Genomic DNA, 26,504 nt, shown 5'->3' on the forward strand with positions numbered 1-26,504 from the left:
TATGCACCAACCACTGATGCGGAAAAGGCTGAAATTGACCAGTTCTATGAAGACTTACAACACCTTCCAGAACTGACACCAAAGAAAGATGTTCTTGACATTATAGGGGACTGAAATGCTAAAGTACGGAGTCAAGAGATAAAAGGAACAACAAGCAAGTTTGGCCTTGGAATTCTAAACGAAGCAGGGCAAAGCCTAATAGAGTTATGTCAACAGAACAAGCTAGTCATCCCAAACATTCTTTTCCAACGACACAAGAGGTGACTCTACACATGGACATCACCAGATGGGCAATACCAAAATCAGATTGATTATATCTCACTGCAGCCAAAGATGGAGAAGCTCGATACAGTCAGCAAAAATAAGACCTGGAGCTGATTGTGGCTCTGATCATCAGCTTCTTATAGCAAAACGCAAGCTTAGACTGAAGAAAGTAGGAAAAACCACTCGGGTAGTCAGGTATAATCCAAACAAAATCCCTTATGAATACACAGTGGAAGTGAAGAACAGATTTAAGGAACTAGATTTGGTAGACAGAGTGCCTGAAGAACTATGGATGGAAGCTAGTAACACTGTACAGGAGGCAGCAACAAAAACCACCCCAAAGAAAAGGAAATGCAAGAAAGCAAAGTGGCTGTCCAACGAGGCCTTACATCCCCTTTCTAGTCACAACTTTGTTGTTATTCTTGCTTTGATCTACAACACGCCTTACACATGCTCCCACATTCCTGTCCTGGGAGATTTGCTGAACTTTCAGGCATGGCAGGTGACAGGATTCTTCTTCAATTAAAAGGATGATCCTGAGAAACTAGAGTCAGTGGCAACTCAGGCATCATGAACTGGCATATTTTGGACAATGTTTGGGCAAAATATGCTGCGGCCAGTCGCCCCCGACACAGGGCCTTCTGCTTGCTTCATGGCTACAAGAGGTTTGCTTTTCAGTTTTGATTTCAGGACCACTGCCTTCCTTGGAACAGGGTACAAGCTTTTATAGTCCAACTGGAAGACCAATCAGCTAATGACTGGCTGGTTTAATTGGCAGGCTAATCAACTACAGATTTAATTAACTGTCAAAGATTAATTTTAATCAAAGAGAACAAGTTTCAATTGGAGAGGGGGCTGCAATGAAACAGCTCACTTTCTTCTTTCTTTAGGGGAGAGGTAGGTAATGGTAGCTCTTTAAACTTTGGACTGCAAATCCCATGATAATGGAAACTGTAGTTTAAAAAAATCTAGAAGGCCACAGTTGGCCACCTTGTTTTAGACCATAGTGGTTTGTCAGGTTACTGAAATAGCAACTGAGGAATATTATGGACAGGTTTTACTTATTTCCACCAGTGATAGGTATTTATTATTATTAAGTTTGTTAACAAGCAACTTTATTTCCTTTAAAATTGCCTTACTGAAAACCCTAAGTATAGGACTTTTTTCATCCATTACAACAAAAGCTTCTTTTCTGCAGCTTCTGTTTTACCATAAGTGCAAATTGTTTGCCCTGGTCAGTTCATGTGTTGCTATTTTGTATTTTAAGGGAAAGAAAAGGTACCAGAAAAATTGGATGATAAATTGAAATAGGTTTTGACACAGAATATAAAACACATTAATAACAGAAAGTACTTAATTTTTTAAAAAATTACAAACATAAATGAACCCTTCTTTAGATATTATGACTCTATGAAGGTTAATGTAGCTATACACACAGATATCGCTATGTATATGTGTGAAATGGAACATACCAAAATGGAGCTCACCATTATGCTGGTGTTTCTCTCACCACATCAATGCAGTGTGCACAGTGTGTCATATGTAGAGGTCATTCTACAGCTATCATTAAGCAGAAGGAATTAACACTAAAGCTACAATAGTGGTGGCAGATTACTTCTACTGGGATCTATACCAATAGTAACTGCATGTCTATCTCTACATCTGCTGGACAGATAGGTTAAAAAGACTGCCAACAATTAATTGTACCACCAGCCAGTAAAGCATATCTAAATCTTCTGAAACCATTACTTTCTTAATATTGCAAATCTCCAGGACACCACTGCAATTTATCACCTACCTAGGTAAAACATATACACTGTTTTTGTCAAGTGATAATAAAAGCAACTGCAGATTAGAATCTTGTCATGCTTTATTACTGTTGTGCAGAAACTGATTAGTTGTGTATATTTTCATGCAAGAGTTTGCTCTCCCAGGTGCAGAGAGTAAACCTTGCTCTTATATAGTGGCTCAAATCCTGTTGTACAGCATCACGTTCATAACTTAAAGATATGCAACCTGTTGTTAAATCTGCACCAAGGTGGTGGTGGTATCCAAGAAGCAGTTCCACAGTCAGTTGTGCAGTCAGGATGTGGTCAATTGAACAATTCGTTGTATACTCCACTGTGCAACCAGACAAACAGATTGCCTGGGCTAACTCCCTGTAAACTTCCCCAGGTGTAACTTTATACCAACTGTAATGCAATTTCAGCCAAACAGTAAGTTTGTTCTTTATGTGAGGCTGCTTAATACCATTGAACCCATTGCTCTTTTTGTGGGAATGGCTTAATATCCTAAGAGTATAGCTGGTTTTGTTTTTTGTTTTGGTATGAGGCAATCAAATAATATTGATCAATGTCACATTTATTCCTCTTTTTATTGCTGTGGATGGCTAGGGGATTTTCTAGCTTGTTCATTTTAAACCACTACAAGTTTTTCATATGAAATGTGTACTGAACACCATTGGAGATTAACAATTCAAAACTTAGGCGGCACTGCCAGTTAGGTATTCTTGTGCTTTGGGAAGCCATTCTCACTCTCAGAGGGTGCAATGAGAGCAGTAAGACTTGTGACATAAGAAAATTAAACCACACAGATGTTTAGCAATTTTCATCCAGGGGATATAGAATCACAGAATCAAACGATCACTGAGCTGGAAGGGGCCTATAAGTTCATCAAGTCCAACCTTCTGCTCAACACACAAGTCCAAGTCAAAGCAGAGCTGACAGATGTTTGTCCAACTTTCTCTTGAATGTCTCCAGGATTCAGCTCACCTTATCTAGGCACTTCCCTTATCTAGGCATTTATTTAACAATTTTTCTTCTTCTCTCCCCTGGGTAGGATACATAAGACTTTTTTATTGTAAAACCTAGTCTTTTCTTTGCCTGTCATCTGGATGCAACTATAACTTTAAAAAAACCGAATAAAATATTTTGACTGTAATTTTAAAATATTTTTAATACTTATGATTTGACTCAAGTATGAAATTGCTTACAGGGTATATTTCTGGGCTGAGTGAAGAAGGAAAACTAAGGCAAAGGAGGCACCAAGAACAATTTTTCTTGGAAGTCTGGTATTATAAATCTGGATTGCTGAATTTGTATAATACTATGCTTTTCCTATGTTTTGCTTATAAACGTTATAAATCTTTGTTTTGTTTTGTGGGGTTTTTCATAGTTAAGAAATCAATATTAAGTCTTTGTCTCAAGAGTGATCCTTGAATATTTCACACGAAAACCTGTACTTTGGTAAAAAGAAAAGCGGTACTTTGTTTTGTTTTTGTTGCTGCTGCAAACAGACTACCACAACCATCTTGCTGAAAATCATTTTGGAAACGGCATTTATAAAGCCTTAACAGGGCGTCAGAAAAAAAGGGGGTGGGAGATCTGAACACAATGAAATTAGGGTTGGCAAAATACCAATGGGCATATTTTAGCTGAACCTGTTCATAAATGATATTTATGAAGTTCAGGACTGTATGAAGCTTTGAATTTAGCGAAGAACCTGAAATTTTACAAAGGGACTGGAAAATGACTTGTATTCAAATTGTTATGCAATCATTCTATCTTTAGCTTTAGATAAAGTGGTGGAAATGTTTTATGGCCATTTAATTTGGTAACTGGGTCATATAAAAGCAGATGATGCACAGAATCCAGAAGAAGGAGATGCACAGAAACAATAACAATGTCCCAAGAGATAGGCAAAATAAATACGAATTTTGTAGAAAATTGGTGACACCACAACACAAGCCTGCTAAATATATTTTGTTGCTATTTCTAGTTTTCTTGATTTCAGTAGAACCTACCACTAAGGATTTATGTAAAGTGTCAGAGCAATAGGTGACTGAAAAGCTCACCGAGTACCTGATCCTGTAAGACAGAACACACAGAGTGATTGAATAAATAGATCTGAGGAAGGAAGTGTTGTTGTAGGTGCTGGAATTAATATAACCTTATGGGACTCACCAGACACATGACGGGTTGGAACTACAGCAGCTGCTGACACTGCCAGTCCCTTATTAGTGTTCCTCAGGAACTGTGCAATTTTCTAAAGTCAACAGGCAATTACATCTCCTTCCGTATCTCTCTCTATAAAAAATGCTGCAAATTCTTACTGGTGTCATCTTCTTGGTAAGTGATGAGCAAGGCATTAATTATAGTTAATTTTCTTTTTTAAACTCGTGCTGTTTTTTATTATTTTCCTATATGGGGCAATATTTTACAAATTGCATTGATCTGCTGTCTTATGGGAGCCGTTTTGTTGTTTTTAAATGTTCCTGACTAACACTACAATAAACAAACTGCGTGGGAGAGAAGAGCAATGGGAGATTGCTGCGGCTGCTGAATGGCATTTTTAAATTGTCAGATCTGGAGGCCACTCAAGTATGTGGAAGGAGCAAATAGAAGGCACTGCTGTGCATGCTAAAACCAAGGTCTGCAGCCATGGCCTGAAAAATACAACCCTGTTGTGTTCTCTTGTGGCATATGAAAGAATAAACGTGTAGCAAGATTGAAAGAGTAACCTTCTGAGGGACTGCAGCTATCAAAAAGGCAAATGCAAATCACAAACCATGAATTTGAATTGATTTGTATCTGGTTTTTAGAACTGCTCTGAAGAGTACAGAACTATGCACAGGCAATTCAAAGATTAGAGAGAGAAGGAAAGAGAGGTGGATCATCAGGAGATGTGTACCATGATTAGCTACCCAATTTAAACTCCTCTGATGATTGGTTAAATCCAGGTTAATCAAAGAAGTTCCTATATATGCACAAAATGGCTTAAACTGAGGATTACAAACAATATACACCATGAAGGTGGTTTTTTTTAAATGAAAAGATCATTTGCAAAAGCAAAAAAAAAACATTCCAAGACAATTTCTTTCATATTTTCTTTGCAGGTTTTTCCTCCAGCTATTGTATTCTGGTCTCTTCCAATTTTCTTCTTCATCACAGATAATCCCAGCCAATCAGGGACCAGGTATTACGTATCATGATATGACGCCATGCAGACAATACAATTTGGTTTCAATGGATTCTAGAACATAGCAGGTTTAGTAGAAAACAGAAGGAGAAATCTATTGAACTATTTCCAGAATGGAAAGCAGTGGTTCCCTACATCCCTCTCAAAATCACTTCAGAACTGTGACGGATGCTTTTATGAGTCACTGATAAGATTTATTCCAGGCAAGAAAGATGAGAAACAGAGACTTACTGCTTGTTGTGAGGTTACTTTCCCCGGTCTGTGGAAGAGGATCTGCATCCTGGATGACTTGTAATACTCCAACTGTCCGGACAGGTGGATCCAAAGCTACGGAGCTCTCATTCACAGTTATGTCACTAGCTCCTGTAATTTGATTGGTTGGTGGCCCTCCTATAGAAGCTTCAAAATCTGGAGGGATGTCATCTACACAATCTGCATTTGGCTGATGGGAATGAGAAAGAGAAGACTCATGGAAAAGGGAAGGAACAAAGATTCTGAAATGAAGTGTTTAGATTTGAATCACTGGGGGGAAGTTTGCTCCAGAAAAACTACATTCATAGCTCAGAGGCTTAGGTCTCTGATGGAGATGCTAGAGGCTGTGAGTTAAATTCCCCACTATACTTCCTTGACAGGGGCCGGACTCAATGATCCACAGAGTTCCTTCCAGCACTGCAGTTCAAAGGTTATTATTATTTACTTGCAATTCCACCTATCGGCTGAAATTATGTTGCTGAACTTATGCCTGGCAGAAGAGCAATGATGTCGCAGGCAGTGGGTAATTTTTCACAATTAAAAGCTTTCTAATTCTGTCCTGTGGTTTTTCCAACTCCCACGTACGAAGCCACAGGATGGAAGGAAGATGTCTTTAATTGCTGAAAATCACCATAACTGGACAATGTTACCAGCTATAGGATTATTAATTACCAAAAAATCACCCTTCAACATCACCACCTTTCTGCAGATGGACGTTCTGCAACATTTCAGCCGCTAACTAGTTATAGATTTCCAAGGGTGTATTTTGGTTTCTTTTTAAACAGAAGTACATATCTGGAGAACCTGTATTGGTCTGCATATTCTGTTGAGAATAATTACGTGGTTACGTGGAATTGGATAACTTGCCATGGAGCAAGCAGTGATCCTCTGGAAGAAAATCTGTCCTTGACTTGAATAACAGTCGTGTGTGCACAAGCAGTGTGGTCTTATGTTGCTAAGCTGATGGGGACTTGTGCAGAGTGGAAGCTTAACATGCTACTGACCATTATCTCTCAAACAGTTATCCTGACTTGGAAATTCCTTTTAGTATTTCTCCTTTGGACCATTCCCTCACACCAGCTAATATCATCATGGATAAAATGTGTCTTCCCATCTTCCTTCAAAACACATGCATGGCCTGTGACTGGGATTAATACTTAATATGGACCTTTATTCCTGGGGGGAAATGCAGATGCCTTATACAGCAACAGCCACTTTGTACTTAATTCAAATCCACAAGGCATCTTAGCCATGCAAATTTGCATTTATAAAAAGGCGAATTACATAAGATTTCAGATAAATCACAATTTATTTGAAATGTGATCTAATTAGTTGACCCAAAACATTTTGTTTCTCAAGGCGAAGGGCAAAATGACATCTCTCCTTTCTCCCCAAGTTTCATCTACAGAAGCCAATCAGACTACTCGTAGCAGTTGAATCTTATTTCAACCATGGTGACAAGAGAGTGTTCTCCCCTCCAACTAAGGGCAACAAAATAGTTCAGGGGATACAGACAGATCATGGAGTAAATGCAGTTAGTCCATTGTATACATTTCGAGACATATCAACATAGGAGCCCCACTCTACCTAAAGGTAGGGCTAGCCCTAGAATTAACAAAAAAACTGAGCCTTCTAAAAGACTTATAGGATATATATATAAGGCAAAGTTACTAGGGATTTGGCATTTTCTGCATTCTAGACAGCTCAATGGTCTAGGTATCTGGCTGCAGAGCCAGAGGTTGGGAGTTCAATTCCCCGTGGTGCCTCCTGTGAATAGAGCCAGCCTGTGTGGCTTTGGGCAAGTTTATTTATTTATTTATTTATTTATTTAATTTATATGCCGCCCACTCTACCCAAAGTTGCAGAGTCCTAAGGTGACCCCAGAAGAAGGGAAGCCACAGGATTTCAGCCATCATTCTAATTGTTTCATACCACTTTAACTGTCATGGTTCCATTCCAAGGACTTGCGAGATTTATGGTATAATGTGCTTTAAAACTCTGCTACAGAGTTTTAATCTACCCCTCTGAACTACAATACCCAAGATACCACGAATGCCTATCTGCACTACAAAATGAAATTCAAACAATGCTAAATTCCAAGCTCCCCACTGGAAAGGAGGTACCTTTTAAGTATTTCACCTAAATACAAATCTTAGGATTCCTTAGGATAGAACCATGATTATTAAATTGATATGAAACTAATATATACATGCCATATTTCAGGTGTTTCATAGTCTCTGAACTGTGGCAGAGGCATAAAATCAGACTCTCTCTTATTAATAATAACACCAAGAGTCTCATGGAGATTTCTACATATGAGGCTAAATAAAATAAAACAAAAGAAAATAATTGTGTGCTGTCAATTCTGACTTATGGCAACCTTCAGGGTTCTCCCATGTATACAAGTACTTAGATGTGCTTTATCCATTCCTTTTTCTGAGTGTGTTCTCAGAGCTTATAGCTTGCTCAAGGCCAGCACAGCTTGGCTCTTCATCTGGGAGGCACAGAGGGGAAGTGAACACCCAAACCCTTAGGTCAGGTGCTCCGGCTCCAGCAAATTATCCAGCCAGTTTACGAGTACCGTTTATTCTAAATGCCACATGTGAGGGCAGTGGTCTTGGAACACCCAGATTTAATATTTACCATTGTTATATACTTGCTTCTTCACTATAAAGAAAATGGGATGACTGTGTGAGACAAGATAATTTTAAAATAATCTAGCTTACCGGAATCCCTAGTGCTTTTAAGATGTTCATTTTACACATGGGGCATGTGCGATGATCCAGTAGCCATGGATCTACACAAGATTTGTGAAAGAGATGCCTACAAGGAGAGGAAAAAAAATCACATTTAGTTCAACTCTCTCTGTATAAGCTTTGAATATTTTTTATCTCCCAAAGTTGAAGATGAGAAAGCAATTTTGAATGATGCTCAGAACAGTTTTACAGCATAAAATCTATACAGCTGAAGGCATATCTGTGCAGGAAAGATTTCTGCCAAAAGTAATGAGTGAAAGCCTGTGCTAAAAAAATAGAACTCTTTAGATATCATATATTTTAGATGGTGAAGCCTGGTATGTGATTTGGCATGCTAGAGGAACATCTTAGATAATAGAAACCAGAAACAAAGAAGTATGTATCCAGTCACGGTAGACTTATTGTCCTTGGGACTAATCTGAAGCAGCATGAATAACTAACTGTGTGACTGTGAAAGTAATAATAGACCAAATGTGGATATAAAACACTCAACTCATGTTTACCTCAGAAAAGCAAACTATTCTTTTGGAATTCACTGCAAAAAGAATTATCTTTGTTGTAATTATCAACTATTTGTTGATGGTCCATCATAAAATCTGATGCACACATATAAATGAATATATTACTTGCACAAAACATATCAAGTGACTGGCCAGGAATCCAGATGCTGGAGGCCTATGTAGCAGAAAACCTAAGGAAACTTTTGGAAAGGTTCCAATTTTGAATTTTAACCAAGCAGTCAAGTCTTTGATTTCAGTTCATCACAAAATCTCTTTCCTGCAGACACGCACAATTTGATAGGCCAACAACTGCCAACAAACCAGAATATACAACAAATCATTTCCTTCCTTATGAACCTGGCTAAGGCATGCCATCAAACTCCAGGGTTCTCATTAGAGATGGGGGGTTAGGCAGGGGGAGGGAGGATTAGTCTTCCTCCACGACGTCCGAGTGGCTAGCTTAGCGGGAAGAGAGCGGGGCTCCGGAACTGATTGGAAAGATGAGCGAGGCTGCTGTCAGACATGTGAGTGGATGGTCTGGCCCCAGGGGCCCACGCCTCATTAAGTCCAGCTGCACGGGGATATTCGTATATACTAATACCTCCATCTCTAATTCTCATCCATAGGTGATGAACCAACACCACCCCTGCCTAGAACACCAGCTGCCTTTGCTCCTCTTACTTATCTGGCCACAAAAGCTCAGTTGGTGGGGATGAGAAACAGCCCTTCCTGTGGTGGCATTTAAACCTTGAAATGCCTCCCAAATATGGGCTCTATATTAAATCTGCTTTTAACACCATTAACTCCCAGTTTAAGGCTATCATATTAATGTCTTATTTTTTATGTTTTATTGCTTGTTGCTTCCATGTTCCATTTGACTTTAATTTTGGTATGATTCATATATTGACTGTAGGTTACCTTATACAGTATTCATTTTTATCATTGGAAAGTGGGATATAAATGTTCAAAGAAAGGACCAAAGGAAGAAGCATTTAAAATATTTTGGAACTTTTCATTAGTAGTATAACCTTCCAAAACAAGCATTACAACTTTTAAAAATCAACACTCATATACCCACAATGGTTCAAGAATGTACTGTATATACTGCACAGTCTGTAAAATCATACTAGAAAGTCTTCCTTTGCTTTACATTCAAGCACAGCAAACTGTATCTAGTCACTGAATAGTCTGAATAATGTTTCACAGATAATGGCTGCTTAGAATTGCACTTTACAGCCTTATTTGGCTATGCCAGTGATCCTTAGCTTCAAAAGAAGGCTACTCATGCTGAGTTACTCCAACTCAACAGCTGTCAAGTTCACGTCTGTGTGCATTTCAAAAAACTAAATGCAATTAGATTACAATCACAGCAACTAAATTCTGGCTTGCTTAAGTGAATCGGAGCTTTGCCCTTTGAATTAATCATGTGGTTTGTTAATCTCAGAATAACTTCGAATAAACTTTCGACACCTTAAATGTAAATTGTCTGGATTAGAATTTTTTAATTATTATGTGATTAATTTTTCTATTATGCTTAATCATAAAACAAAACTAAAACACAGGCATACTCTTCTCCCGTAAACAACAACAAAAAGTTGGGGAGGGGGCACAGTATAGTAGGAATAATAAAAGAAAGCCTCAAAGTCTGGGGGGAGGGAGAAATCTAAACTTACACTTCAGTGAAAGATGATTAAATTGGTCTAGTTAAGTGTCCATATGTTAGTCGTCATCTATATGCCACATATTCAGATTGAAAGAATTATAAGGTCCACAGTCCATTGATTTATAGATGGTGAGCTTTTATCCTTCCAGTGCCAATAGCTTAACAACCACAGTGGGGCTGAGAACCCAAAACACAAATCTGTTTCAGGCTCATCTGGTTTCAAATGAAAATAGTTCCAAGTTTCTTAGGACATCTCCCTGGCATTTCTGTGTTTGTTTTCTATTCACACAACATATCTGAGTTCTTATTAGTGTCTGGAAAAAAAAAGGATAAGGATTGCTGCCACTACTCCAAATCGATTATACAGTACAGTATGTTCCATATGGATAGAACCAATGCACATATAAGCCAGGCGTGTGTAGGCTCTGTATGCACAATTAGAAACACTGCAAAATACTAGATCCCAGAACAAAAGAAAAGAATACATTGCATGTATGTCTACACACATGCAAACCCTATGTGGACAATGACCTATATCTGATGTCATTGCACTAGTCACTAGTGAGTGCACATTTTCAGAACAAAGCAATACCTGATAACAGAGAAAACTTTGTTGTGCACCTGGGTTTGCAAGCAGTTGCACAACTGGTTTATAATTGTGGAATCCAGCACAGCTGCATAAGTGAGGATTTTCACTCTTCTAGCATTATACTGGATTCAGGTCTGAGCCTATCAGTATAGGAAGGCTGTTCAAAATGGACAGGGCTTGGCTGTGAGGAAGAGACAACTTTGAGACCCCATGGCATATTATATACAGTATTATTATAAGAAACAAGGATACAGGAACACACCAGAGCAAGTTGCTTGAGAAAGGTTCCATTGGAACACAACCCCCTCTGTAATCCTTTCTAATGGGATTCCACTGGCAAGCCTGGATGAGCTTGATGAATTGGTCCTAGGACTAAAGGTACGTCATAGAAAAATTTCCACCTGCTGTTTCATATGCAATTGCCATGTGAGGTAGACAAACGTGGATCTAGCAATTCCTGATAAATGCACAAGGATTTGTTCTTTGAATGGACTCTGGGAGGTTTGGATTTAGAAGAGGAATATATGCAATTTACATTGAGGATTAATAATTTATCCTTATTAAACCTTTAACTATTGCATCTGGTCTATGTTTCAGAAATATATATATATTTCATGGTAGGACACAAATAGACCAAATAGATCAGTGAGGATTTTTTAAACCAATACCTCCATAAGTTCCACTGATTTAATAGGCCTACTCTAGTTGTGACTTACTACTGAATTTCAGCCACTAATCACATCCTTGAGCTGGAGTCAAACATTTCATTCCTCTGACAAACTCTCCCAATGAAACAAAGGGATCTTTGGATTTAGCAAAACTATGCTGAAGCACAGGATAATGTGAAGAGTTTACAAATATCATGGGTCAACAAAATTTACCCACTTCCAATTATAAGCCTCTGTAAATTTGGTTTCTGTAGCTATTTGACCTCTGAACACTACCACTGGTCAGAATTCTGTCCAGTTGAACTGCTTTCACGACAGTCTGTTGCATCAGTGCCTCAGCATTTTAGGAGCCTATGTAAAGAGCCATCCAAGCTCTCCTCACACAATCAGAAGCTTTTTAGCTCAGGTCATCTTCTGAACAGCAGGACAAGTGACTGAGCAGAACTATGCCTGCAGAGTTTTACACCCCATCACCATTCAGTAGGACTCCAACCTAGTAGGCATCCTTCAGTCTCGAAAGACTATGGTAGCGTACTCTGTATGGAGGACTTGGAACAGCGTCTAGTGTGGCTGAGGAGGCCAATTCGAGAGTGACAATCCCTTCCACACTGGAGACAAATCCAATCTGTCCCCTGTCCAGCTCCCTGGTTTTGCTTCCTTTGTGACTTTCTCTTTGCCTCAGCCTGCTGGACAAGGGTCTCTTCAAATTGGGAGAGGCCGTGATGTACTGCCTGCCTCCAGGCTGAACGATCAGATGTCAGAGTTTCCCATTTGTTGAGGTCTATTCCTAAGGCCTTCAGATCCCGCTTGCAGATATCCTTGTATCGCAGCTGTGATCTCCCTCTGGGGCGATTTCCCTGCACTAATTCTCAACCACTGTAATTACTTCCATTCCATCAAAGATTATATAAAGAATATTTGAATTTTAAGGGATAACAAATATATCTATAAATACAGATACATATATGCATACATGTGCAAGTATACATGTCCACATGTATACCACATACATTTATATGATATGTGTGGATGAATATATACACAGAATATTTTTCAGCCTGTAAAGAATATCAAAGGAAGTAACTACACAATTAGAATCAGGAAATTATACTTTTATGGTTGAACAGACTCACCTGCAGGGCAAGATTCTGACAACATCATTTGGTTTGTAACCCTCAATACACACTGCGCAGTTATCAAAATCAGGCTCAGTTTCCTATGTTAAAAAAATTGAAATTGAAAATTTAAAAATCTCCAAAAACACCAAAGCTGAAAGAAATAGATGTATATCACAACAGAAAATACATTTTTATTGAGAATGTTTGATGTAGTTCATTGCAGGTAGGACAGATAAAAACCAAGATTTTTTAAAAATAAAATTGATTTAAATCGTGATCAACTTAAATGAAATACACCCTGATTGCCATCACCCACATGCAAAGAGATGCCACTAAGACACAGCAGAGCCCTATTTAGTTTTCTTCCTCAAGGCATACACACACAATCTGTCAAAATGTTGGGTCCTTATAGAAATTAGAGGCCACTATGCACCTTCCTTGTGCAGCCTTTTGCACTATTTACTCTATGTCCTTCCAAATGTCACTTGTGACAGCCACCCGCGCAACAGGTACTGGTTTATTTTTTATCCTTCTGCCCATAGCATATATTTCTTAACACAGAAAATGGCTAAAATCCAGTACTAATCTGCAACTAAGGTAAAACCCACTGAATGAGTGGGGTTCTGATAAGTCAACTACACCACAGGTTCCAATGATTCAATGGGCCTCATCGAGTTGCAATATAGATGTCAATCTATGTATTTTTTTTTTTACCAAAAGAAGATATTTGGCAGACATTTTTTTACCTTATCTCCTTTCCTTATCGTTCTGACTTGCAGTTTGCTGATTGCCTTTTTTGCAGCATCTCCAAGACGGCGCTGAAAATGCAAAATATCACTCTTTACTACAAAAAAAGCACAGCTTCATTGAGGTGGTCTCATGGGATTCTGTAATACAAGTTTTATAATGAAAGGTCATGTTAAATTGAATAAAGAAGAGGTAAATAAACACAAGCTACCAGAATCAGGGAAGTCACTTCAGGGAACAGACCTGAGAATGAAACATGAATCAAGTTACATGATTTTCAGTAATTTTACAAAGTTCAATCTTGTGCAATTAAAAAAAAGGAAAGAAAGAGAGGAAAAGTTTCAATTTTTGTCTATCGGCAAAATAATTATTTTAGTGCTTTACATATTTGTAAAATAGTGTTTTTATGTCAATCTATTGATTAGAAATGTACAAGGGCCTGAAGTACACTTACACACATAGAAATAACATTTGAGGAAGAAGCCTGATGGATGCATGCAGATCAAGCTGACCATTTATGACATACATCTGGATTTCATATAGCTGGGAAGAGTTTCAAGTATTATTTGAGTTTATGTATTAAAATATTTATATTCCATGTTTCATAACAATACCATTTCAAGGCACCTTGCAATATAAAGCCAAGAAATAGGAAAATAAATATTAAAAAAGAAGCAGCAACACCAACAGTCTGGAGCAACACAGAATCATATCCTTTGCAGCATCTTAGAAAGTCCTAAATACATTTTTGTTTATAGCTAGAAAACCAGATGCAAAAAAGCACAATGGACTTCCCCCGGGAGAGAGTTTACACAACAACATGGACAAATTGTCCTGAGTTCAAACCCATTTGTGCTAAATATACCCTTCGCCCAGTTTGGATCAATATTTTTAACATGTTTGAACTCCCTCCTTGGGAGAAATTCTAAATTTACTTCCTGCCAAATGTGTGCCATAACTACAGACCAGTTAACTGTTCCTTGTGCAAACAGTCTTTAGTAAGAGAGAAAAAAAATGTACCAGAGAAAAACTGAATCCTGCACCTGTACACAATAAGCAAAATGCTGGGATTTTCTGGAGTTCATAATTTACTCTGCTTTTGGCAGTCATGGGAAGAACAAGGAACATCAAGGGACTGAAAATTCCCTTTCTGGTCAACAGGAATCTCACTTGATGAACCCTTTGGCTTTAGTTGGCAGTGCCATAACAAGTTATAAGAACATGGGTCACATGATACTATGAAGAGATTCTCAGGATAAGGAATATTAGTGCAAACAGACGCATGGTCTAGTAAAGCAGAGGAGAGCCATGTGTAGACTACAGGCCTCTGTGGCTCCTGGACTATCTCACTACCACCACAGGAGAAAAAAAGTATTATTCTTATAATAGCTTACTTATTTCCAAGCATTGCTTCTGCATGGGGGCAGACAAAAAGGTCAAGCCTAAAAAATAGGTGTCACGTTCTAAACATTTGTGGGTGATAGATAGGACATGTTTGCAAAATCAGTTTTTATTTTTATTTTTTTAATTTCGGGAAGCAAATTAGCAGTTTGTGGCAACTGCTTTAAATTGGTAACCAAAGATTTTGGAATTATTCCAGTTACAGATTTTAGTACGGGAGGAAGATGACCTAATCTTGCTTCCAAATCCTTTATATTTCTTGATGTAATATTTGCTATTCTGCAATTTTTGTACGTTTCCGTACTTTTGAACTTGTTTGCTGATGGAACTTCAACAAGGTTATGTTTTTCTTTGCTGTTTATCAATAAGTATAACATTTAGCTTATTAAAATCACAATAACTTACTTGTCCAAGTATAGTTTTGTGAGTTTATTTTCTAAAACTGCAGATGGCTGGAATTTATAATATGGAGGAAAAGATGTGAGTAATTCATAAGATTAAATCAGTGTCTGAAAGGATGTTTGCAACTTGGTTACATCTGCACATATATTGATGCTAGCTTAGCACATATGATATGATGATTTATTTCTTTGGATCCATGCCAGGCCCTACATATATCACTTATTCCTTGCTTCACAATTATTTTCTGATAGTATCTAATGCAAAGAACTTGGTCTTGAATTGCACATATGAATTCCTCAGCTTCAGTCTGAAGACAACCTAATTTAAGCCACAGTTTGATTAATGCTCATTAACATTTTTATTTTGCAGGTAGCTGGGATGATGTTAATGTAATGGTTTCCCAATCATGAATTTCTGTGCTGTGAGACTTCCACTAAAGTAGACTGCCTAGTTGCAATACTGTTAGTCCTTCATAATTTTGCACTATCATATGAAGAAGTGTAACTGTGCTCCCTTGGAAGTGGTTTCGAAGTTTGATAATATTTCATCTGTACAGAGATTCTAGAGACTGACAAGTGCACACTTGCCTATGTTCCATCACGATCACAATCTGTTAAAAACAAGGAATATTATGCTACCAGATGCTTGAAGGAGTGACAATTTCCCTCTAAAGCAAAATGTGTGCACAGAGCCTTTCTTTAGTAAAATTTCAAATCACATTTGGTTTTTTTGGGGAAAAAACCAAGATTCTGTATTTTCAGCAGCAATGAGACTCACAGCAATTTCTATGTGTAAGTGTCCAAACTGACATTTGGATCGGTGAAGTCTTGGTATAGAGCCACAACCTTCTTGGAATATGCAGGTAGTAGTGTATTCAACACCTGGTGGCAGACTATGTGGTGAGACAATTTATGTTACCTGGAGTGCCATCATGGAAAAAATGGTGGAATATAAACATTAAAAAGTCAGCACTGTTTTAGGACATCAACTAGAACTATGGAATATCACACAGACCCTTTCGTATTACTCACAATAGCAGATAAAAACTGTAAATGACAATGAATGTTATTATGCCTTCTCCAGAGTGCTACAGAATTGGAATACAGTGGACCCTTGACTTACAGATGGCTCGACTTACAGACTTTTCGAGTTACAGACTTCTCTGGCCACAAAATTTAGATTCGACTTGCAGCCGGAGAATCGACTTACAGACCAGAAAAAAACCAAAATGGAACAAAAATAGAATAAAAACCACTGGTTATGGGATTAATCGGTTTTCAATGCATTGTAGGTCAATGGAGATTCAACCTACAGACTTTTCGACTTGCAGCCACTGTTCCAATATGGATTAATTCCGTAAGTAGAGGGTCCACTGTATTCTGAAATAAAGTACATCAATGTGTCTTGTAAGATTGGAATGCTTTGGGATAAATTTGCCCTACCTAACAGTTTCTAGAATCACTGACATTTTTGTCTGTTATAATGAAAACAACAGAGTCCTGTGGCACCTCTACTACTAATACATTTTATTACTCCATAAGCTTTGTTCATCAGCTGCAAGGAGTCAGAAATGAAAGAACAAAAGCTGGAGACAAGAACAGCCACATTGTTCTAGTGGGCACACGTTTGTGCTTGTTCTTTTACATTATGTTATTTATTATTTTCTAACATAATTTTTTTCTGGTTTTAGCCAAGTGAGCTACCTCACTTACAACACCACACCACACTAGAGGACTGAGACACACATGCTAGGTAGTAACTACATGCTAATTTTACACCATCCATGCATGGGCAAAGCAATATACAGTATACATTTATTATCTGCCTGTAGATGGGAGAATCATGGTGAAAATTACACCACATATTTTTGCATCTGCATTCTGGAACATGATCCTGTCTTCACACATCTATTTCCATTTGCTTTTTGTTTGTTTTCTTAGGGTATCGTTCCAGATTTCAACAAGGGGTGGCAATGGTGGCAGTGGCGAAACACTTATAATCGAGATAAAATTACAAAATAGGAAATACTTTGAGAACATCTATTGCACTTATCTTCCTTTTAAAAACCATGAACCACAACAAGCCTATCATCGTAGGCTTATTTAATTTATTCAGTATCAGCCTGCAGGCCCGTTTAATGAAGCATTGAGACTTTAGAAAACACTGAATTTATAGAGTGGCTACTTAACACATCAGTAAAAAAAAGAGGACAAAAGAGAATTTGCATACAAGTGCATATGCTCATACACACATAGAGATGCAAAATTAGAAGTAAGAAATTATTGTTATAATTTAAACAGAATGAAAGTACATCTCATCCAAATAGGGCGAGTCTATGGCCAGATGAACTTTGTGTTTGCAGAGTCTGTTGTTCAGGTGCTCACTGTGGTTGGACTTCAAAGTCATTCTTAAGGTTATTTCTAAATCAAATTTGGTCTGTCAGGGTCTTCAAATAGAGGACATATTAAAAAAGAGGACTACCCCATGGTAGTTCTTCGGAGAACCATCTTCTGTAAAAGAGGTCATGTGACTACTCCCTCAATAGACACATATATGATTCCATCTGAAGGACAGGCGTATGCACCAACTTCAACTGGAACCACATTTTAAGATTCAAGGGTGCTGACCTACTTGAACACACATTTATTATTTGTGATATGGGGTGGATGGGTGCGTCTTCCAGTCTTTACTATGGCAGCCTCATTTGCACAGATCTCCACCAATAAACTCACTGGGAACTGATGTAAGTTTTACCTGGGCACGCTCAACATTAATGCCCACAAATCTGTAAGAACATATGCTTCCAAGAACTCCTTAGGAGGGAGATAGCAAACCGAGTATTTAAAGGTAGTATTTGATTGCAACATGCCCATCATTATTAACCTTGTAAGCACTTAATCTCAAATCTTTTTCATAAGGCTTATGCTACATAGAGGGAAGGATAAGACAAGAGTAAAGCATTACTTGTAAAACATTACTTGTTTTAAAATAGTGTTTGGCTGCTGTTAAAATGATGCATTAGCTACTAGGGAAAATAAAACACTAGATTAAAAATCAGTCGATATTCTTTTATCTGTTTATTTTCCCTTTATCTTCCTCTCATTCAAATTAAATGCTGGCACAGCCATTGCCTTGGTGTGTGTTTTCTTATCCTGAGAGAAAAAAAGGAAAAACGTAATCCAAACACACAGAAAATGGGCTTCTTCCTCTCAGCCTCATGTTGTACGACGACCACACACTGCTATCTATTTGGAGTTGCAAAACAACAGTGGATAGCTTTCAGCCTTATGGATTTACTTGGCCTTTATTTTTGACAGTAACATGTAAAAAAAATCAGTGTTGAGCAAATAAACATATGATTAAAGAATTATGCCCAGGAATATGCTTTCAGTATCAGAAATGATCTGTTCCTAGTGCTTCCTAACAAATACCAACTTCTGGATACTCAAACCTTCTTCAATTTAGCACTGTAATTTACGGTAGTTTCTTCATTTTAGTACTGTAATTTACGGTCTTTCTTCATTTTAGCACTGTAATTAGGGTATCTATGTATGTGGGAGTAGCCTGTTGTCCCTGTTGTTACACAATTTAAAGTCAGAAATATCTACAGAAACTTTCTACTGAAAACCACACAGAAATGTGTTGATAGATACAAATCAGCCTGTTGCACCTTTTGATGTCAAACCTTCAGACCATAACCTGTATTCAGCAATGTCAGAATTCCTGTTTTGAGATGGCAGATTTGAAATAACTATGTTGATTGAAAATTTCAGAATGAAAACAAAGAGGAACAAATTATTTATAATTCTTCTGTAAGATTAAATTGTAAACTACAGCTACTAACAACAATGGTATAAAATGCAGCAGCAAACTGGCACTAAGTAAGAATCCTGTTACTTACATACAATGACTTGGCATTTGACACACAATGTAAGTATTTATTATGTGTCAAATGCCAAGACATTGTATGTAAGTAACAGGATTCTGGCGGAACACTTTAGCGGTAAAGTGTTCTAGGGAAACAGAGGGGCGGCCATGTTAGCCTATACTCTTCCGGGGCAAAACTAACATTCATACACATGCAGGAAGTGTTATCTGTGTGTGCTGGAGGGAACATGGAGTGTAAAAGCATTGTGTGAACATTTCACATTCCCCTTCCTTCCTGTGTGTATAAAATGTATGTTGGTAGCTTCGATGCCACTGTCCAACCATCTCATCCTGTCGTCGCCTTCTCCTCTTGCCTTCACACTTTCCCAACATCAGGGTCTTTTCCAGGGAGTCTTCTCTTCTCATGAGATGGCCAAAGAATTGAAGCCTCAACTTCAGGACTTGTCCTTCCAGTGAGCACTCAGGGTTGATTTCCTTCAAAATGGATAGGTTTGTTCTCCTTGCAGTACAGGGGACTCTCAAGAGTCTCCTCCAGCACCACAATTCAAAAGCATCAATTCTTCGGCGGTCAGCCTTCTTTATGCTCCAGCTCTCACTTCCATACATCACGACAGGAAAAACCATAGCTTTGACTATGCAGACCTTTGTTGGCAAGGTGATGTCTCTGCTTTTCAAGATGCTGTCTAGGTTTGTCATCGCTTTCCTCCCAAGAAGCAGGTGACTTTTAATTTCGTGGCTGCTGTCACCATCTGCAGTGATCCTGGAACCCAAAAAAGTAAAATCTGTCACTGCCTCCATATCTTCCCCTTCTATTTGCCAGGAGGTGATGGGACCAGTGGCCATGATCTTAGTTTTTTTGATGTTGAGCTTCAGACTGTTTTTTGCGCTCCGCTCTTTCACTCTCATTAAGAGGTTCTTTAATTCCTCCTCACTTTCTGCCATCAGAGTGGCATCATCTGCATATCGGATATTGTTGATATTTCTTCTAGCAGTCTTAATTCCGGCTTGGGATTCCTCCAGTCTGGCCTTTTGCACAATGTATTCTGCATATAAATTAAGCCGGGGGATAATATACAGTCTTGTCGTACTCTTTTCCCAATTTTGAACCAATCAGTAGTTCCATATCCAGTTCTAACTGTTGCTGCCTGTCCCACGTATAGGTTTCTCAGGAGGTAGATAAGGTGGTCAGGCACTGCCATTTCTTTAAGGACTTGCCATAGTTTGCTGTAGTCCACACAATCAAAAGCTTTTGCATAGTCAATGAAGCAGAAGTAGATGTTTTTCTGGAACTCTCTAGCTTTCTCCATAATCTAGCGCATGTTAGCAATTTGTACAACAATCTACATTTATTCAAATAAAGTCATGTCATCTTCTGGTTCCTCCACAATGGTGGAGGACGGGGTTTCACTTAACTACGGCTTATTTTTGGGGTAGGGCTTATATTACAAGCATCCTGAAAAATCCTACTATGGCTTATTTTCAGGTTAGGTCTTATTTTTGGGAAAACAGGGTAGCAGTGATTGTACAATGCCCACAGAATATATCAGGAATTGTACTATAGAAGAATAGCACCTCTGTGTAAGAATTTGGAACAACAAACATGTCCAGGAAAGCCAGGCAGCTAAATTTCCACAACAAATGGGTTCAGCAGAAGAAACTGAAAATCAATGTTCATCAGAGTCAAAGACCATACACTAGGCACTGGTAACTACTGACGTTTTTACAGTCTTGTACGCTGCCTGTTGTTTGAGTGACTGGCAGGGCCTTTTCTGGGCTGGAGTGACTGTTAATCTATCTAGCACCACCCAATTGTTTCTTCCAGACTCTGAAATCAAAGCAAGCTCCACCTCTCTGCTAAATTGTCTCTTTCCCTCCCTTTAGTCAGTTGGAAATCAGTTTGTTTGTTTGTTGTTGATCTGTTTCACAATTGTAAGTAATGAAATGCTTTTTATTCTTTCTCTTACAAATATCTCAGAGTGAGTTACTGAGATGATAGGAAAACCAGTTAATGATTAAGGGTGGACTATCTGGGGAACTTGAAGCTATGCTCCTCTTTGAGTCTAGCATGAAGGAATTTTACCAGAAATCCCAAACTCTGCAACAATTACATGATGCTGTAATCAATGTTCAGCAGATCATATTGGTAAAAATATTTTATATTTTTTAAAAATTACATTCACCAAATTCATTAAATGTAGTTGACAGTCAACAAGGTGTTGAAGAAACAAAAAGGGACATAAATGTTGATGGATTAAATATTCTACAGGGATCTTGATCACAAACAGATCATCAGTGGGAATGATTCAATATGGGATGCAAACCAACTGCAATCTGTTCTTGAAAACATATAGTTCTGCCAGAAAGTTAAGAGAAAATGTTCTATCACACTCCAAGAAAACAATAAATTTTTCTGATTGCTGTAGAGAAGTGAAGGTCATTTTTCAAAGTATCATCCATCTTCATTCAACTGGGTAATTAACAGCCTCTCAGCATTTTCTGTCCACTCTAGTTGTGTATATTCAGACACATTAAAAGAAATTTCTAGAGAATTTGACTCACCTTAGTCATTGTGTTCTGGTGGCCTATCAAAGACTGGGTCTAACTCATGTTGGATACATTGTTGGGACTTTGCAATACTATGCCTGGACATGTTACTGTCATTAAATATTGACCCAAGTGTATCTGTGCATGCAGCCTGTAACAATGACTTCAATGAAGAGACTCTTTTTTCCTTTATTAAAGAAACACTATTATGCAGTCTTACTGTGCAATGTACAGTGAAAAAACCTGATGGCCAGAACAGCCATTGACTGCAAATCAATGTAATGATAATACATTAATTGCTGCTTATGAAAATGGATGAAATCCAGTTGTGTTAAATTATACCATGCAAGACCAAGATGTGGTCTTTTATTTCTAATTAAATATTTCCAATCCTCCTCCCTAAGTTCTGAGGCCTCCCGAGGAAGCCTTTGTATGGGAGGGGGAGGAATTTTTATTGTCACTGGTCCTACAGCCAATTGCAGGCAGTTATTTTCAGATATATCTCAGCCAACTGCAAGCAGTTATTTTCAGACATATTTCAGACTTATCTCTGTCCCAAGGCCCCACAGGCTTCCCCAAGACAGAAGGTATCCCTAGAAAGCGTTAGCACCTGGAGAGGGGGCAGTCAGAAACTTCTAATTAGCAATAAAAAGACTGTGGGTGATGATGTCATCAGCCTTGTACAGCATAATTTTATACAAATGAATTCCAGCCAGTATATCTAGACGTAGAATAATGTAAAAATATGAATGAAATCATATTATTCATCACAGAATGAGACATCCTGACATACTGATCTTAGAACTGGGAAATGCTTTTATTTATCATGTGGAGTTAGGGCTGTTGTCCTGAAGTTAAACCACATGGTAAGTCTATACTCTCATTTTCACCAAGTATGTAGGATCTATAAAACAGGGACCACACCCCCCCCAAAAAAACAGTTCAGATATCGTATTTGCCAGTGTACAAGGCGACTGGCAGTATAAGACGACCCCCCAACATTTCCACTCAAAATATAGAGTGGACGGCTCTGCTGCAGCGCCACCGCCGGCTGCCCGGGGCTCTGCCTGGGCCCACCCTGGAAGTTCATGGCCGGTGGCGAGGAGGGCGAGGAAGAGGGGGAGGAGGAAGAGGGGAAACGGCCAGGCGGGCAGTGGGTGGGCGGGCGAGCGAGCGAGCAGCTGGCTCAGCAGTGAGAGGGCGAGGAAGAGGGGAAGCGGCTGGGTGGGTGGCGGGAGGAGGAGGAGGAGGAAAAGGGGAAGCGGGCGGGTGGCGGGCGAGCAAGCACGCCGCTGGCTCAGTGGTGCGGGGTGGCGGGCAGCCCAGCGGCGGGCTCTGGCCGCTCAGGCATGGCCGGCTCTGCTTCCCTTCCTCCATCCGGACCAACTGCCTGCTTGCCCGCCTGCCTTTCTCCACGGCCAGCGCGGCCCCGCGTCACTCAACGGTGGCAGCGGCTCCTTCCTGGCCCAAATGAAGTGCACCCGGCATACAAGACAACCCCCCCCTACTTGGAGGCATGTTTTTGGGGCCAAAAAAGTCATCTTGTATGCCGGCAAATATGATATGTTTCTTGCTCAAAGCTTCTATGCCAGTTCTTGGGCCATGATAGCAGACAGGCCTGTTTCTTTCTAGCTAGGCAGAAAAACTGGAGCTCAGTTCCTCTAGAGTTTACATGGAAGGATATGAACGTAATATTAAATTTTAATTACAACCAAATCTGTAGTCTAGAATAAGGTGGTACAGTTGTGCCCCGCTTTACGATTACCCCGTTTAACGACGAATCCGCCTGACGGTGAGGTTTTTGCAATCACTTTTGCAATTGTAAAACGATGGGGTTTTTCTGCTTTGCGATGATCGGTTCCCTGCTTCGGGAACCAATTTTCACTTTATGACGATCAAAAACAGCTGATTGTCGGGTTTCAAAATGGCCACCGGCTGAAGAAAATGCCCCCCCCCGCTGTGCTTAGGGACGAATTCCTCGCTGCACAGGCATGGAAAATGGCCGCCCCTATCTTCGCTGGACGGTGAGTTTTCAGCCCATTGGAACGCATTGAATGGGTTTCAATGCATTTCAATGGCCTTTTTTATTTCGCTTTACAACGTTTTCGCTCTACAGCGATTTTGCTGGAACGGATTAACGTCGTCAAGCGAGGCACCACTGTACATTTAAATATTCAGATATGGTGTGAATTTCTAGATAGAAAAGAGGAATTGTACTCAGGGTATGGATTTAATTTATAACCTGCCCTTCCTCAGGATTCCCATTTCCCCAATTTATCCCAGCAACAGATCTGTGACATTCGTCAAGATGAAGAGGAATGCCTGCCCAAGGTTGTCAGTCAGTTTTATGGCTCAGTGGGAAGTAGAACCTGGGAACTTCCAAGTCCCAGCCCAACATTTTCTAACTCATATACCACATGAGCTCTCAGCTCTATTTACAAGCTTACCTTTAAGTATGTGTGGCGGAGCCTATCCGTCTCCAGATCACAACACGTCCACAATGAAAAGAAGAATGTTTGCCTCAGGCTTCATGTTCATAAATATCTTTCACATCTGATGAGAAGAACTATGCTTGACTGAGAGCATTTTTGGCAGGAGGCTGCCTCAAAAACAAACTAGAAAGTTCTGTGCCCTATCCTGATCTTAAAAAGTACCTTTTGAATTAAGCAGTCTCAATCTGGTTCAAAGTCTGGTGTGTCAGGTTTCCCCTCTTAATTAACAATCAAAGCCCCTAAAGAACGTCATGAGGTTGGAGTGGTTTAGCTATTAGATCTTCTATTCACTGTTTTAAATGTCTGAGCTTCTGAAAAGCCTCAAGATAATTTCAGCTGAACCCAACGGTTAGTCCCAACTAAAACTAGATCTAGTGAATCAACAGAACTCATCTAAGTATTCACTTAACAAGTCACATTCATTCAGTGACTCCATTATATTTGGGATTAACAATTAGATTCATCCCCTTACTATTTGATTTGAATATATTTTATATGTGGCCCTGAAATATTTAAATGCTACGCTGACCTTTATGTTATTTCTATTTGTTTGAGGTTAGAGATAATGTATTTTTCAGTCCATGAATATCCAGAGAGTTCAACTGAGGCTGTGATTTCTTCTCATATCCAATCTATAATACTGAGAAAGAATATAATTGTTCACAGACTTTCAAGAACTTCTTAACAAAAATAAAATAAAATGGAAATTGCTGCATATGCTATACAGGGTGAATCCCTAACTAAGTGGAGACCTAAAGGCAGATAGCTACCTGCTGAGCTTGGAAAAGTTATATTTTTGGAATAGAACTCCCACAATATCCCACACAATAAGGCCAGTATAGAATTCAAAGTAATGTAGGTATTTTTCCAAGCTCTATGTATGGACATACACTTCATTCAATGTTCTAGGAACTGCATAGGGATTAGGTGTAAAGCTGGCAGTGCATCAATGCTGGAGTTTGAACAGATAGGCATGAACCCACTTTTCTCTATGTGTGTTCGATATATTTGCAATGGCAAGGGATATTTGTATAACATTCTGGTGGGCACAGAAGCTTTATTCAAGTGTCTAAGATAGGATTAACTCGAACACATGAAGAAAAGGAGAAGGGCAGTTGTGCCCTTTCCACCATCACTTTCCTGTGATGGATAAGATCTGATTAAAAAAAAAGTCTCGTGCATTTGGAGACCCTGCACATGGTCTGGAATCCCTAAGAATCAATAATTCTGGTGGAGGTATAGTGAAGCCAGGGTTTGTGAGATCACAAATTCAGGATTTTTAGGGCAACAAGGACTATGACATCACCTACCACATCTATGAAGTTTCTCTGTGTTTTCTCAGCTTAGCTGCAATCCTTACAATTGCAAGCAGAGAAATAGATTTTCCCAATAATAGTATATCATTGCAAGCTATCCCTGCTGTAATGCAAAGTATCTGAGAGTGGTTTGGTCTTGAATGTGCAATTAACTTAATAAAAGCTCTGTTCTGTATTTCATGGTGGACTGATCTAATAACATCATGTGCCATCAACAGCTACCCATTTCAGGGTTTTCTAGGTACAGAATACTTAGAAGTGGTTTACCATTTGCTTTTTCTGGGAGCATCTTTGGACTGTGTAGCTTTCCCAAGGCCACAAACGTTGTCACATTAGAAGACCAAAAGTCCCAACCTCTCGTTCCACAGCCAGATACCTAAACCACTGAGCTATTCATCCAGCTCAGGACTGAACTAGCTGACTGTATTTTCAGACTCTCTTTACTGGGGTGGCTGGCTGGCTTGCTATGAGGACTGTTGTGATAAGCACCTGTACTTCCAAACTGACGCTACATTGTTGGTTTCTGATCACACAGAGAAGCTGCACACATAGAAGGTGCTCTCCCTTTCACATTGTGACTCTCCTCATAAGAAAGTTGATGAAGAATTGTGGAGTTCTCCTGCTCTCTTCCCTCATGAATTTAGTAAAGCTGCACCTGATAAGGATAACTGAACATCCCCCCCCCCAGGATTCCCACAAAGATTTATAGACCTCCCAGGCAAAAAACTGATTCTATGATTTGTAATAACTGACATTGTCCCAGTAAAGGGTTAATCCCAGAACAAAACCAGAAAACCACTAGATAAACTTGGGCAAACTCATCTGGGCACTTCTTTATAAGCGTCTTCATTGCTGCAATAATTCCAATCAATTCCAAAAGTTGTTAATTATGTACAAGATCTGTGTATTTACCTCATTTCTAGGTTC

At 39.1% G+C, this 26,504-nt stretch overlaps 1 protein-coding gene across 1 annotated transcript in view; it reads right to left on the bottom strand.

The window, feature by feature from the left end:
* The window catches only part of RNF150 (ring finger protein 150), a 126,218-nt gene that overhangs the window by 15,459 nt on the left and 84,255 nt on the right, over positions 1-26,504 (bottom strand). The window contains exons 3-6 of the mRNA XM_020783099.3: positions 13,534-13,605; positions 12,803-12,885; positions 8,220-8,316; positions 5,473-5,683 (exon numbers count right to left, since the gene is read on the bottom strand). Of these exons, the coding sequence (XP_020638758.1) occupies positions 5,473-5,683; positions 8,220-8,316; positions 12,803-12,885; positions 13,534-13,605 (463 nt within the window). The remainder of the gene's footprint in view (positions 1-5,472; positions 5,684-8,219; positions 8,317-12,802; positions 12,886-13,533; positions 13,606-26,504) is intronic.

Source organism: Pogona vitticeps, chromosome 5 (genome assembly GCF_051106095.1).
Source record: "Pogona vitticeps strain Pit_001003342236 chromosome 5, PviZW2.1, whole genome shotgun sequence".
In the NCBI taxonomy this organism is placed as follows: domain Eukaryota; kingdom Metazoa; phylum Chordata; class Lepidosauria; order Squamata; family Agamidae; genus Pogona; species Pogona vitticeps.